This window comes from Mus caroli, unplaced genomic scaffold (assembly GCF_978045245.1).
Source record: "Mus caroli unplaced genomic scaffold, Mus_caroli_1 scaffold_11, whole genome shotgun sequence".
Taxonomy (NCBI): Eukaryota; Metazoa; Chordata; class Mammalia; order Rodentia; family Muridae; genus Mus; species Mus caroli.
The window spans coordinates 104,769,179-104,785,941 of NW_028227266.1; the positions used below are offsets into that span (position 1 = coordinate 104,769,179).

The 16,763-nt window shown below is 43.6% G+C and overlaps 1 protein-coding gene across 1 annotated transcript in view; it reads right to left on the bottom strand.

The window, feature by feature from the left end:
* The window catches only part of Col6a5 (collagen type VI alpha 5 chain), a 98,474-nt gene that overhangs the window by 60,449 nt on the left and 21,262 nt on the right, over positions 1-16,763 (bottom strand). Inside the window, exons 8-12 of the mRNA XM_021172713.2 lie at positions 15,482-15,822; positions 15,301-15,382; positions 6,375-6,517; positions 4,271-4,363; positions 1,051-1,104 (exon numbers count right to left, since the gene is read on the bottom strand). Coding sequence (XP_021028372.2) covers positions 1,051-1,104; positions 4,271-4,363; positions 6,375-6,517; positions 15,301-15,382; positions 15,482-15,822 — 713 coding nt within the window. The remainder of the gene's footprint in view (positions 1-1,050; positions 1,105-4,270; positions 4,364-6,374; positions 6,518-15,300; positions 15,383-15,481; positions 15,823-16,763) is intronic.

Here is a 16,763-nt window from a genome sequence, read left to right on the forward strand (position 1 = left end):
GTCTCATGGCATACCCACTGTGATGAACCATCCCCTCACATCAGAAGCCAGTGTAAATCCCTCCTTTCTTAAGATGCCTCTGTTTGGACATTTTTTTAGAAGAAGAAGAAAAATAGCTAACACAGCTTCCACATGAGGGAAGGGGTAAGTGAGGCTTCTTCTATCTGTCTTGCTTCCTTTACCCTGAAGATGGATGGGCCCTACACGACCTCAAGGGGTTGCCCACAGCCACGGGTGGCTGAGAGGACCTTAGGCATCACAATTTCCCATAGCCTGTACTTACAGCCTGCTATGGGCCCTCAGCAAGGCAGAGAGGTGACTCACCACACGCAAAGGCATGCTTAGACTGGCGTGGCAGTGTTGGAGACCGCACTGGGGTACAAAGTGAGCCAGGTAGTGTATTCCCTAAGCCATCCTTTCAAAGTATGCTAGGCTGGCCTTGAGTCCTAGAAAAATGATCAGAAAGCTAAATGCCCTGGTCAAGGTCTAGCTCATAGGTCAGTCCTTGGAAGTCTCATTCCAGAGTCTGAGCATTATAAACGGAGCACTCTGTTTGCCTAGCAAAGCCACCCAGAGGCTTCGGTCCCTCCACATTCTACTCAAGGGTGATAGGCCAAGTGACAGCTCTGGTTTTAGAGTAAAATATTGAGGCTTCCAAACCTCCAGGCAGCCTTTAGTCATGAAGTCATGCTCTTGGAGATGGCCTGTGCACTTCCTCTCTGTGGTAGAAGGACATGTGCTCCATCACTGGGCCTAAAAGGAGCTCCCTGGCAGATAAGCTATTCCATCCTGTCTAGAGACACAGGAGAATTCCAGACCCCAACACTGATGTGAAAACAACAACAATCCCATCCCTGGCAGGTGAGCCATTCCAGTCCACAGCTTCATGTTAATGGAGAGGAAGGAAGACAGCCCCTTCCTCCACAGCACTAGTTTAAAAAGAAAACACACACACACACACACACACACACACACACCCATAAAGCTTTTCACAACAAAGAAATCAATAAGTGTGGATTCACTGGGAGAAGGGGGGGAATGCTGACTTACAGGGTCTCCATCCTCTCCCCTGTGTCCTCTGCTACCTTTTGGACCTGAAGAACCCTAGGAGGAAAGAGAGAAGGCCATTGAACCATCCTCTGTCAGTACAGACTTGCAAAGTAAGTCATTAGGCATTCCAGGCTCACCCCCCCTCCCTTGAACATCAGATGGACTTTGGGCCACCAAAGCCACGGGTTGCAGAGAATCCAACATCTGCAGCTGGCCTTTTCTTGGCCTCATCTCTGATGAGGAGGAGATCCTCCTGGTGATGGATGAGGGTCCACTCTTATATCCATGGTCATCATTTTTAATACAGATTTTTATTGTTTTCTGTATGTGCTTGCTGGTTTTGTGTCAACTTGACACAAGCTAGACTCGTCAAAGAGGAGAGAGCCTCAACTGAGAAAAATGCCTTCCTAAGATCAGGCTGTAGACAAGCCTGGAGGGTGGTTTCTTAATTGCTGATTGATAGGGGAAGGCCCAGCCCATGTGGGTGATGCCACCCTGGGCTGGTGGTCCTAAGTAAGAAAGCAGGCTGAACAAGCCACAAGAAGCAAGGCAGTACGCAGCACCCCTCCCTGGTCCAGCCTATTTAAGTTTATGCCCCGACTTCCTTCAGTAGTAAACAGTAATATGAAAATATAAGCCAAAAAACCCTTCTCAAGTTGCTTTTCATCATGGTGTTTAATCACAGCACTAGCAACCATAAGACTATGTGCATGCGTGTGTGTTCGTATGTGTGTGTGTTTGTGTATGTGTATGTGAGTGTGTGTATGCATGTTTGTGTATGTATGTGTGTTTGTGTGTGTGCATGTTTGTGTGTGTATGTGTGTTTGTGTGTGTATGCATGTTTGTGTGTATGCATTTTTGTATGTGTGTTTGTGTGTATGCATGTTTGTGTATGTGTGTTTGTGTGTATGCATGTTTGTGTGTATGCATGTTTGTGTGTGTGTGTACATGTTTGTGTGTGTATGTGTGTTTGTGTGTTTGTGTGTATGCATGTTTGTGTGTGTGCATGTTTGTGTGTGTATGTGTGTTTGTGTGTGTATGTGTGTTTGTGTGTGCATGTTTGTGTGTGTATGTGTGTTTGTGTGTGCATGTTTGTGTGTATATGTGTATTTGTGTCTGTATGCATGTTTGTGTGTGTATGCATGTTTGTGTGTATGCATGTTTGTGTGTATGCATGTTTGTGTGTATGCATGTTTGTGTGTATGCGTGTTTGTGTGTATGCATGTTTGTGTGTATGCATGTTTGTGTGTATGCATGTTTGTGTGTATGTGTGTTTGTGTGTATGCATGTTTGTGTGTATGCATGTTTGTGTGTATGTGTGTATGCATGTTTGTGTGTATGCATGTTTGTGTGTGTATGTGTGTTTGTGTGTATGCCTGTTTGTGTGTGTGTGTATGTTTGTGTGTGTATGTGTGTTTGTGTGTATGCATGTTTGTGTGTGTGTGTGCATGTTTGTGTATGTATGTTTGTGTGTGTATGTGAATTTGTGTGTGTATGCATGTTTATGTGTATGCATGTTTGTGTGTTATGTGTGTTTGTGTGTATGCATGTTTGTGTGTTATGTGTGTTTGTGTGTATGCATGTTTGTGTGTGTGTGTGTGTGTGTGTGTGCACTCACACAGATGTACATGGGTGCAGGAAGATGTGGAATTCAGAGGAGGGCCCTTGGAGCTGGAGTTACAGATGGTTAAAAGCATCCTGATGTGCATGTGGGAACTAAACTCAGATACCTGGGCAAGCACCTGAGCCACCTCTCCAGCTCCATCCGTGACAAATCAAAAACACCTACAAAGGGCTCATCTGACTCTCTTCTGCTTTGATAAGAGCCATCTTTAAACTAAGCCATGTTCTGCAGGCCACAGTTTAGCGGCTTTGTTTACTTGTAACAAAGGTCTGTTGAGATTTGCTTTCTGTCCCTCTAACACAGATCTTTCTGTGCCCTGGAGCACAACTCTACTGACATGCAAGAGGAGAGGGTTCAATAAACGGAATGTCACAATTCAGCAAAACACTCTGTATAAATTATCCTTCAACACAGATAGCCAGAGCAGAAATCCTCAGCAAGGATTATAATCCTTTGGTTTTGGATGGAAGAGAAGGCACAGTAGGTAAAGATGTTCATTGCCACGCCTGGTGACCTGTGTTCAATTCCCAAAACTCCCAAAGTGGAAGGAGAGACCAGGTTACTGCAAGTCATCCTCTGCCCTCCACAGGTGCACCGCTGCACAGTCATACCCCCCCAACCTCCAAAAAATAAATAATTTGAGTCTTTTTGAAATATTGAGGGGAAGAAATGAAGGCTAAAATTGTTAAAATGAAAATACTTTTATCACAAAAAGTCCTTATACTCTGACACCTCAAATCCATTTGAAAACATACATGCAGTGAATACAATATAAATGCACTGTTTAATTGTTACAGTGACTTTTGTGCCATTACTTTATGTGACATCTGTGTAGGACATCACCCAGCCAAGAACTGAAGCATTGCCAGTCCCAGGCACAGGGCCACCCCATCACAGGCACTCAGAACCCACTACCCTAGCCCACATCAGGGGTACACTGTTAACTCTTAGGATAATACTTTCTGGACTGTAAAGATATGTCACTGCTTAAATATGCATTCTCAGAATAGATAGCCTCACTTTAATAACCTATCTATATATTCTCATATATACATGTGTGTGTGTATAACCATACTTATATATTCTCCTGCTTCATCTTTTCTACTTTCTGTGGTCATTACAATGTAGGTAAAAATTCATTCATGTTTTTAAATGAATGTAGTTCATCTGTTTGCATTGACATAGTCTTCCATTGAAAATGCCATGACGCATTTTCCCATTCTATTGCTCTGTGATTGATCTTCTATAATCCCGTCTTTTATTTTTGCAGCTTGGTCTCGTTTACTGTTGGAAACCCACAACCCTCTCCACTATTTGGACACTTTCAGACTATCTAAAGCATATTTAGAAAGTCTAAGTTGCAAACCCCCAAAACAGCCTTACTAGAGATATGGAAGAGAAAGGGGGAGCCGTTCTCAGCGTCAGCATCCAGAGTGAGCCCTTCTGATCCCAGTCCTATACTGTGGAAATTACAGAAAATGCCCAAGGCAATCACATTCTATCGAGCAAAGGTTGCAAATTCAACTGTTGCGTTTCAGCCCCACTCATAACAAAGCAAGGCACATTAGAGAAAAAAGAACCACAACCAAACAGCACCTTCGAGGCTTGGAGTCCCCGGGTTCCATGAGGTCCTGGAATCCCCGGACATTTACAAAATGTACAGCAGCAAGCCCTTTCTGCGATGTTTCCCTAGAGAGAGAGAGAGAAACGTTAAAGGAAGCAAAGTGGGACGATCCACGATCATCGGGGATCTCTCACATAAGAACCCTGTTCAGACACATCATATGCTACCTACAAACTCAGGCCCTGCCTTTGGGAGAAGGCTGCAAGTAATAAGGGGCTTTATGACTTAGACTGTAGAGAGAGTACCAGGCCAACAAATGGTGTGGGCAGCATCCCCACTCAAGGAACAACCTCAGCTAACGGGAAGGGTACAAAGCACATACATGGCCACAGGTCAAGTTAACTGGAGACATTGATTCCTACTTGACAATCTTCTGGAATTTCTATTGTACAAATTATTGGGAGCTGTTTAATGGCATTAGAGGCTGGCTGATCTATTGATACCCTAGGTATTCATTCAGTGACAGGACAATGGGAGGGAGGGTAGGAAAAAAAACAAATTATGATGTTTTGAGTGCAAATCAAAACTTTAAGGTAGCAGGGTGGTCGGGTGTCAGAGGCAGGTAGAGTATTTTGACTTGAGGCTAGTCTTGTCTACATAGAGAGTTTCGGGAGAGTTGGAGATACAAGGTGAGACTCAGTTGATAGATAAATAGATAGATAGATAGATAGATAGATGATAGATAGATAGATAGATAGATAGATAGATAGATAGATAGATAGACAACCATTAATGTTGTATTGTCTCATACCTAGTAGGATGGCTACTCTTCAAGAAAGGATGCAGTGAGGGAGTAGACAATGGGAAATGACAGGAAGGAGAGAAGGAAATAGAGGAGGAAGGGAACAAATAGAGGAGGAAGGGGGGAAACTAAACACATCAAGTGTCCAGGAAGATGTGAAGAAATCAGAACTTGTAAAACATGAAAAAGAGTAGACATGTTCCTCGAAGCACTAAACACAGAGTTATCATATTCCACAATGCCATTTGTGGGTACACACACAAAAAAACTGAACACTGGATCCTGAAGAGATGTTTGCTCATGCACGTTTATCACAGTGTCATTCACCTTTGCTAGGGGGTGGAAGTGACCTAAAGTGTCAGGGAAAAGGAGAATGGATAAACATAGTGCTGCAAAGGAGGGAATCCTGTCACGGGCTACAGCATGGCCAAGCCTTGGGGACAATACGCTAAGCCACTCCCAAGCAGACAAATGCTGCCTGAGGCCAATATAAGGGATCTTAAGCAGAGAAACTTTTAGGTACAGAGTGGAGTAGGGGCACTGGGCTCTGTAGAGTTGGGGCAGAAAGGAGTCATACAGCTAGCTGAGGATTTACAGGCTCCAGTCTTGTAAAATGGAAACGTCCTAGAGGTTTGAACAACAGTGTGCACACGAGCTAGTGCACTGGTCAGCGTTGACTGTCAACTTGATAACATTTATAGTCACCATGGAGACAAACCTCTGGATCTATCTGAGAGATTTTTCTCAAAAGGTTACTTAAGGTAGGAAGACCCACACTACATATGGGCTGCTGGAGCACCATCTCACAGGCTGGATAAAAAGGAGGAATCTAATTACAGTAGCACCCAACTCTGCTTCTGCACTGTAGATGCAGTGTGACTGGCTGCCTAAGGTTCCGGCTGCCTAAGGTTCCAGCTGCCTAAGGTTCTGGCTGCCTGAGTTTTCCCCGGCATGAAGAGCTGTATCCTCCAACTGCAAGTCCCAATAAACCCTTCCTGCCTTAGCTGCATTTTCCGGTAGTTTGTTCATAACTACCAGACAAGAAACCAATACAATCACATACTGTATTCTTCAAATTGCTGAGATAAGAAATACTACATTTCTACCATAATAACAAAACCCAAATGTAGTTAATAAGAAGCTTTTTAAAACTAATATCCAAAGACACGTCAATTTCAATGCTTGAGAACACTGGGGAAAATATAAGGTGACAGACTTTTGTATGTTTTAACATCCTACATGTCATGCATTTAACCTAATAGCACAAACAGCAGCCGTCTAGAAAGACAGAGATTCTAAGCAGGTTCTTGTGCTTGAGGTAACGAATAACTCACCAGGTACTGTGAGAGCGTCTTGCCCAGGTCTAGCATTCCAATGGTCAGCTGAGTCCTGTAGTCAAATCCTTTTCCAAATTCAAAGCTGGAAAACTCATCGTGACCGAATGTGTTAAGGGACACCACCAAGAGAGCATCGAGTCCTAGTTAGTAAAGGTCGCCCCGTGAGTAACCCAGGGGCTCACCCACTCGGTAAACATTATTCAAAAGCAGAACATGGAAGAGCCAATCAGCAGAGGAAGCAGGATCCCCGATATACCAACAGCAGACTCACCTGCATTTCTGAAATCTTGTTAGACTCTTGTCTCTGACTTAGCATGAAATATGCCCCCCACACCCCCAAAAAAAATCCAAGAGAAATTATTGATAAATCAACTGAAAAATGCCAGCAGAAAATAGTGTTCAATATCTCACACGAATTCTGATGCAACTCTTGGGCATTCAGATGTGATTTTTAAGAAGTGCATTGTTTATCTTTGGGGTGGGGGTCTGAACTTTCTGGAATACCTATTAAAACCAGTGATCCCCCAGGGTCCCCAACTCTGGGTGTTTCCTATCTCAGATGAATGTATCAGTTCATTCACTCATTCACTGATTCATTAATTCCTCCACTACCTGCTGACTCATCCATCCTGTCATTACACAAGCATTTGCTTCTTGGAGCCTGTTGTGGGCTGATTATTGTAATCTCCAGCATGACAAGATGAGCGGGCCAGGCACACTCCTTCCTGTGTCAGCGTTCGTGAACTAATTGATAAGACCGACAGAATCAGAAAACTCAGAGTTCTCTGGGAGAGAGCACCAAGCAATGAAGCAAGCTTTGCTTGATGTAATACTCCTGACAGTCTAAGGGGACATGGGAGGACAGTCTCAGGGATATGGGAGGACAGTCTCAGGGGATATGGGAGGACAGTCTCAGGGGATATGGGAGGACAGTCTCAGGGGATATGGGAGGACAGTCTCAGGGGGTATGGGAGGATCCTTGGAGAAAGTGGTGGATGGCTAAGCTGACTCTGAAGATGAATAGAAGTTGGTCAAAGGAAAGAACCAGGCGCTCTTCCGGTCAGAAAAGCACCGGGGCAGCTAGGACGCAGGGTCGGCTGACACTCGCCAGCTACCCACAACACCCGCCACAGGATCTTAAGACTTCTGGTGAGTGGAACACAGCTTCTGCTCCAATCCAATTGCTCGCCGGACCTGAGACTGCATTAGTTAGGGAAGCAGAAACCGGCCTGAGTAGGGCCACAGGCCTCATCCGGCCGGATCAGCGCCGGGGTAGCTAGAGCACAGGGTTGCCTGATACCCGCCAGCTACCCACGACCCCCGCCACAGGATTTTGGGACTGCTAGTGAGTGGAACACAGCTTCTGCTCCAGTCCAATCACGCGGGACCTGAGACTGCTCTGGTTGGGGAGAGAGAAATCCGGCCTACATAGGGCCACAAGCCTCTTCCGGTCAGAAAAGCACCGGGGCAGCTAGGGCGCAGGGTCGGCTGACACTCGCCAGCTACCCACAACACCCGCCACAGGATCTTAAGACTTCTGGTGAGTGGAACACAGCTTCTGCTCCAATCCAATTGCGCGCGGGACCTGAGACTGCATTAGTTAGGGAAGCAGAAACCAGCCTGAGTAGGACCACAGGCCTCTTCCGGCTGGACCAGCACTGGGGTACCGCCAGCTACCCACGACCCCCGCCGCAGGATTTTGAGACTGCTGGTGAGTGGAACACAGCTTCTGCTCCAATCTTTAAACAGTGACAACGATAACAACTAACCCCAGAGAGTACCAGATGGCAAAAGGTAAACGTAATAATCTTACTAACAGAAGCCAAGACCACTCACCATCATCAGAACCCAGCACCCCCACTTCGCCCAGTCCAGGGCACCCCAACACACCGGAAAAGCTAGACACGGATCTAAAAGCATATCTCATGATGATGGTAGAGGACATCAAGAAGGACTTTAATAACTCACTTAAAGAATTACAGGAGAACGTGGCTAAAGAGTTACAAGTCCTTAAAGAAAAACAGGATAACACAATCAAACAGGTAGAAGTCCTTAAAGAAAAACAGGATAACACAATCAAACAGGTAGAAGTCCTTAAAGAAAAACAGGAAAACACATCCAAACAGATGATGGAAAGGAACAAAACCATACTAGACCTAAAAAGGGAAGTAGACACAATAAAGAAAACCCAAAACGAGGCAACACTAGAGATAGAAACCCTAGGAAAGAAATCTGGAACCATAGATACGAGCATCAGCAACAGAATACAAGAGATGGAAGAGAGAATCTCAGGTGCAGAAGATTCCATAGAGAACATCGGCACAACAATCAAGGAAAATGTAAAATGCAAAAAGATCCTAACTCAAAACATCCAAGAAATACAGGACACAATGAGAAGACCAAACCTACGGATAATAGGAGTGGATGAGAATGAAGATTTTCAACTCAAAGGACCAGCAAACATCTTCAACAAAATTATAGAAGAAAACTTCCCAAATCTAAAGAAAGAGATGCCCATGAACATACAAGAAGCCTACAGAACTCCAAATAGACTGGACCAGAAAAGAAATACCTCCCGACACATAATAATCAGAACAACAAATGCACTAAATAAAGATAGAATACTAAAAGCAGTAAGAGAAAAAGGCCAAGTAACATATAAAGGCAAGCCTATCAGAATTACACCAGATTTTTCACCAGAGACTATGAAAGCCAGAAGATCCTGGACGGATGTTATACAGACACTAAAAGAACACAAATTCCAGCCCAGGCTACTATACCCAGCCAAACTCTCAATTAACATAGATGGAGAAACCAAAGTATTCCACGACAAAACCAAATTCACACATTATCTCTCCACGAATCCAGCCCTTCAAAGGATAATAACAGAAAAAAACCAATACAAGGACGGGAACCACGCCCTAGAAACAACAAGAAGGTAATCCCTCAACAAACCTAAAAGAAGACAGCCACAAGAACAGAATGCCAACTTTAACAACAAAAATAACAGGAAACAACAATTACTTTTCCTTAATATCTCTTAATATCAATGGACTCAACTCCCCGATAAAAAGACATAGACTAACAAACTGGCTACACAAACAAGAACCAACATTTTGCTGCTTACAGGAAACTCATCTCAGAGAAAAAGATAGACACTACAACAGAATGAAAGGCTGGAAAACAATTTTCCAAGCAAATGGTATGAAGAAACAAGCTGGAGTAGCCATTCTAATATCTGATAAGATTGACTTCCAACCCAAAGTCATTAAAAAAGACAGGGAGGGACACTTCATACTCATCAAAGGTAAAATCCTCCAAGAGGAAATATCAATCCTGAATATCTATGCTCCAAATACAAAGGCAGCCACATTCATTAAAGAAACTTTAGTAAATCTCAAAGCACACATTGCACCTCATACAATAATAGTGGGAGACTTCAACACACCACTTTCACCAATGGACAGATCAAGAAAACAGAAACTAAACAGGGACACAGAGAAACTAAGAGAAATTATGAATCAAATGGATCTGGCAGATATCTACAGAACATTTTACCCTAAAACAAAAGGATACACCTTCTTCTCAGCACCTCATGGCACCTTCTCCAAAATTGACCACATAATTGGTCACAAAACAGGCCTCAACAGATACAAATATATTGAAATTGTCCCATGCATCCTATCAGATCACCATGGACTAAAGCTGATCTTCAATAACAAAATAAATAATAGAAAGCCAACCTTCACGTGGAAACTGAACAACACTCTTCTCAATGATATCTTGGTCAAGGAAGGAATAAAGAAAGAAATTAAGGACTTTTTAGAGTTCAATGAAAATGAAGCCACAACATACCCAAACTTATGGGACGAAATGAAAGCATTTCTAAGAGGAAAACTCATAGCTCTGAGTGCCTCCAAAAGGAAACTAGAGAGAGCACACATTAGCAGCTTGACAACATACCTAAAAGCACTAGAACAAAAGGAAGCAAATTCACCCAAGAGGAGTAGACGGCAGGAAATAATCAAACTCAGGGGTGAAATCAACCAAGTGGAAACAAGAAAAACTATTCAAAGAATCAACCAATCAAGGAGCTGGTTCTTTGAGAAAATCAACAAGATAGATAAACCCTTAGCCAGACTCACTAGAGGGCACAGGGAAAGCATCCTAATTAACAAAATCAGAAATGAAAAAGGAGACATAACAACAGATCCTGAAGACATCCAAAACACCATCAGATCCTTCTACCAAAGGCTATACTCAACAAAACTGGAGAACCTGGATGAAATGGAGAAGTTCCTAGACAGATACCAGGTACCAAAGTTGAATCAAGATCAGGTTAATGATCTAAACAGCCCTATATCCCCCAAAGAAATAGAAGCAGTCATTAATAGTCTCCCAACTAAAAAAAGCCCAGGACCAGATGGGTTTAGTGCAGAGTTCTATCAGACCTTCAAAGAAGAGCTAATCCCAGTTCTTCACAAACTATTCCACAAAATAGAAACAGAAGGTACTCTATCCAACTCATTCTATGAAGCCACAATTACTCTGATACCTAAACCACAAAAAGACCCAACAAAGATAGAAAACTTCAGACCAATATACCTTATGAATATTGATGCAAAAATCCTCAATAAAGTTCTTGCTAACCGAATCCAAGAACACATCAAAACAATCATCCATCCTGACCAAGTAGGTTTCATCCCAGGGATGCAGGGATGGTTCAATATACGGAAATCCATCAACGTAATCCAGTATATAAACAAACTCAAAGACAAAAACCACATGGTCATCTCGTTAGATGCGGAAAAAGCATTTGACAAGATCCAACACCCATTCATGATAAAAGTCTTGGAAAGATCAGGAATTCAAGGCCCATACCTAAACATGATAAAAGCAATCTACAGCAAACCAGTAGCCAACATCAAAGTAAATGGTGAGAAGCTTGAAGCAATCCCTCTAAAATCAGGGACTAGACAAGGCTGTCCACTTTCTCCATACCTATTCAACATTGTACTTGAAGTCCTAGCCAGAGCAATTCGACAACAAAAGGAGATCAAAGGGATACAAATTGGAAAAGATGAAGTCAAAATATCACTTTTTGCAGATGATATGATAGTATATATAAGTGACCCTAAAAATTCCACCAGAGAACTCCTAAGCCTGATAAACAGCTTTGGTGAAGTAGCTGGATATAAAATTAACTCAAACAAATCAATGGCCTTTCTCTACACAAAGAATAAACAGGCTGAGAAAGAAATTAGGGAAACAACACCCTTCTCAATAGTCACAAATAATATAAAATATCTTGGCGTGACTCTAACTAAGGAAGTGAAAGATCTGTATGATAAAAACTTCAAGTCTCTGAAGAAAGAAATTATAGAAGATCTCAGAAGATGGAAAGATCTCCCATGCTCATGGATTGGCAGGATCAACATTGTAAAAATGGCTATCTTGCCAAAAGCAATCTACAGATTCAATGCAATCCCCATCAAAATTCCAAATCAATTCTTCAACGAATTAGAAAGTGCAATCTGCAAATTCATCTGGAATAACAAAAAACCTAGGATAGCAAAAACTCTTCTCAAGGATAAAAGAACCTCTGGTGGAATCACCATGCCGGACCTAAAGCTTTACTACAGAGCAATTGTGATAAAAACTGCATGGTACTGGTATAGTGACAGACAAATAGACCAATGGAATAGAATTGAAGACCCAGAAATGAACCCACACACCTACGGTCACTTGATCTTCAACAAGGGAGCTAAAAACATCCAGTGGAAGAAAGACAGCATTTTCAACAAATGGTGCTGGCACAACTGGTTGTTAACATGTAGAAGAATGCGAATCGATCCATTCCTATCTCCTTGTACTAAGGTCAAGTCTAAGTGGATCAAGGAACTTCACATAAAACCAGAGACACTGAAACTTATAGAGGAGAAAGTGGGGAAAAGCCTTGAAGATATGGGCACAGGGGAAAAATTCCTGAATAGAACAGTAATGGCTTGTGCTGTAAGATCGAGAATTGACAAGTGGGACCTCATGAAACTACAAAGCTTCTGCAAGGCTAAAGACACCATCAATAAGACAAAAAAAACACCAACAGATTGGGAAAGGATCTTCACCTATCCTAAATCAGATAAGGGACTAATATCCAATATATATAAAGAACTCAAGAAGGTGGACTCCAGAAAGTCAAATAACCCCATTAAAAAATGGGGCTCAGAACTGAACAGAGAATTCTCACCTGAGGAATACCGAATGGCAGAGAAACACCTGAAAAAATGTTCAACATCCTTAATCATCAGGGAAATGCAAATCAAAACAACCCTGAGATTCCACCTCACACCAGTCAGAATGGCTAAGATCAAAAATTCAGGTGACAGCAGATGCTGGCGAGGATGTGGAGAAAGAGGAACACTCCTCCATTGTTGGTGGGATTGCAAGCTTGTACAACCACTCTGGAAATCAGTCTGGCGGTTCCTCAGAAAATTGGACATAGTACTACTACCGGAGGATCCAGCAATACCTCTCCTGGGGCATATATCCAGAAGATGTCCCAACCGGTAAAAAGGACACATGCTCCACTATGTTCATAGCAGCCCTATTTATAATAGCCAGAAGCTGGAAAGAACCCAGATGTCCCTCAACAGAGGAATGGATACAGAAATTATGGTACATTTACACAATGGAGTACTACTCAGCTATTAAAAAGAATGAATTTATGAAATTCCTAGCCAAATGGATGGACCTGGAGGGCATCATCTTGAGTGAGGTAACACAATCACAAAAGAACTCACACAATATGTATTCACTGATAAGTGGATATTAGCCCAAAACTTAGGATACCCAAGATATAAGATACAATTTGCTAAACGCATGAAACTCAAGAAGAATGAAGACCAAAGTGTGGACACTGTGCACCTTCTTAGAATTGGGAACAAAACACCCAGGGAAGGAGTTACAGAGACAAAGTTCGTAGCTGTGATGAAAGGATGGACCATTTAGAGACTGCCGTATCCAGGGATCCATCCCATAATTAGCTTCTAAACGCTGACACCATTGCATACACTAGCAAGATTTTGCTGAAAGGACCCAAATATAGCTGTCTCTTGTGAGACGATGCCGGGGCCTAGCAAACACAGGAGTGGATGTTCACAGTCAGCTATTGGATGTATCACAGGGCTCCCAATGGAGAAGCTAGAGAAAGTACCCAAGGAGCTAAAGGGATCTGCAACCCTATTGTTGGAACAACATGATGTACTAACCAGAACCCCGGAGCTCTTGTCTCTAGCTGCATATGTATCGAAAGATGGCCTAGTCGGCCATCAATGGAAAGAGTGGCCCATTGGACTTGCAAACTTTATATGCCCCAATATAGGGGAATGCCAGGGCCAAAAGAATGGGAATGGGTGGGTAGGGAAGTGGGGGGCACTATGGGGGACTTTTGGGATAGCATTGGAAATGTAATTGAGGAAAATATGTAATAAAAATATTAAAAATCAAAAAAATAAAAATAAATAAATTAAAAAAAAAAAAAGAAAGAACCAGGCATGGGTCAATGGAAGACTAAGAATGGAGGGGGATGTGTGGAGCTCTACTGGAGACTGAAAGGAACGAGGCTGTAAACACCTTGAAGAAGGAAAAGTGTTGTGTGCTGGAGCATCTGGAATGCACTGGGGCTGGAGCAGGAGCAGAAGCAAGATTCTGCAGCTTCGGGTGTCATATTAAAGAAGTTGCCACATTAGAAGATGCTGAAGGGATCTAAGGGAGGCAGATGGCACCACCCAGCAATAAGGCCGGAAGCATTATGATTCTAAGAGGGGTATCTAGGAAAACTGAATCCCCAAAGCCAGTCTGGTGCTCCTTCAAGGCAGTCTTAGACGATGAGTCATATTTGACAGCTAAGGGACTTCTCCTTTAGATGAAGATTCCTCTCGGCTTCTCCATCTCACCCTGGGCTCACCAAAGCTGGTGGATACAGAGGTAGGGTGAGAAGTGCTTGTGCTAGCCCACACTGCTACCTTCCACGGGGATAACCAGAAACAATGAAAGGCATCTTAGGTCAGACACCCTAGAAGCCCGATCTGAGAGGAGAAAGTGTGAGCAAGTGTGCAGGGGAGGGGGGTACAGGGGGGGGAGTCAGCAAAGAGAAAGCCATGAGCAGGGTTTTATCTCAGCCTTGGCTGCATCATGAGAGACTCTGAAGTATTAACTGTGCCAAAGTTGACCCACTTGAGGCAAGAGCATCAGACTTCTATATGCCTGCCTCATTGAAAGCCACAGTCACTGTGATGAGACTCCATCTAACCCCTCCTGTAATGGCTACTCTTCCTTGTCAACCTGATTGACTTAACAAGCACCAAGGGTGTTAATGAGCCACAGCCTTGGGTATATCCATGCAAATGTTTCTAGTTAGGTGGAAGACCTGCCCTCAATATAGACAGTTCCACCTCCTGGACTGGAGTCTTGGAGAAAAAAGAGAAAGCCAACGGATCTCCAGAATTCCTTTCTTTGCTTCCTATTCCACTGAGATATGTGCAAGCGACTGCCACCATGGAGCCATCTGCTACTATGAGCTGCCTCCACCATGCCTTTCCCGCCATGATAGACTGTATCCCCCTAAACACGAACCAAGAGAAACATCTCCTTCCTTAGCTACTTCCTATCAACAAACTACCCTCAGTCCAAGCATCTGGGGTTCATCAAGGGCACGCGTCTGAGGAAGGCTGCAAATGTAAATGGGTGGCTGTAGCATCGCATCATTAAGGGGAGAAAAATGGGGACCAATCAAAGCATATTACACACATCACCAGCAGTATCTTCTGCAAATGGCTATGCAGATCCCAAGATCTTAGAACACATAGGGCAGAGACCTGGTCCCATACTCCAAGCTCCACTGTGTGTATCTTCAATTCATTACCTGCTTCTCTGAGCCTGTCTGACTGCCGCTCCAGCAAGGTGATGCTTTCACCCTGGAGACCGTCTGAGAAGATGAGCAGAACCTACAGAAAGAGAGAAGGAAATGGGATGACATAACACAGAGGTATAACGGGGAACAAATGAACAGGCTTGCGGTGGAGAATGGAAGGTAGGCTGTATACCTGGCCCCTGGATGCAGATCTTTCCTCAAACATGTCCCAAAGTGACTGCAAGAACGGTGCATCCAGATGAGTTGGTCCACGGACTGTGACGTGCAACAAGCTGTCAAACACTGCTTTCTGATAAATCTGGAACTTGGCTGGGAACTCTTGATCACTGTTCACCTTAAAGGCCAGGCTCACCTGCGCCTCTGCACCTGCACCACAGCTCACCCCTCTGATAGAGGTGATGTCCTCCAAGATGCCCGGGAGGTAGGATTCTAAGCGGGGATGGCCCTGGAACAAAGGCTGGCCCTGACGGTGAGTGGAAATGTCGAACCCGACCACTACATCCACAAAGCAATCTGGAGACCAAAGAAACAAGGCTAGATTAATCAGCAAGCAGGAGCAAAGGACTGCAGAGGGGGTTGAAAATAGGAGAGATGATTTTGTCACACTCCAGGCAGTGTGCAGCACCCAGATGATGCCCAAGAAAATGAAGATACTGGCTAGTCTACCAACATAAAACAGGTTCCCTCTTGTCCCTTCATATGTTAAAAGTTTCAGTGCAAATTGTAGCTTTATGTATGTAGATAAGTTTTCTTGCTTTTAAAGATGACATATTCTGATTCATAAGAATATAACATTAAATAATTTGACCTGTCCTGGAGATTATTCAGTTTCTAGCAGTCATAAATGTAAAGTTTTACAAAGACAGGTGGATCATGTAGGTGAGTCAAATGGCCTCAGAGTGAAGACCGTTATCTGGAGAGCAGATGGAGCCGCATACCTGTCCACAGCCAGCAGCAACTGAGAGTGGCCAAGTAGTAAATGAGGCCCCATGTTGTTAGATCCATTTTTAAAGTAAAGCCTGAGAGCTGTACCATTTCCAGTTTGTAAGCACAGTCAACTAACAAGTACATTACCCCGGCTAGACAGAATGAGCAAGTCGCATGTTAGGTCCCTTCTGTTCCTTGCCAGTTGCTCCTTCTCGGACGGACTAAGGGACATGGTGGTGCTACTCCAGAGTAAGGACTCTGGCTAATTCCAGCCCCAGATCTTCTTTCATCTTACTTCCACACAAGTACCCAAGCAGGGCACGAAAAAACAGGGAGCACTTGGAAAGCCTGACACATGCTATAAAGGATGCAGTAGCCTCCAGCATCATGGCTCTGGAGATGGCAGTAGGGAGGATTACTGCCCATACACAAATTCCATATAGTGAAAAATGCCTGCTTCTGTGGTGTCTTCCCAACTCCTAGCCCCAGATGCACAGAACCTGAGTGCCCTGTGGCTCCTGCCAGCT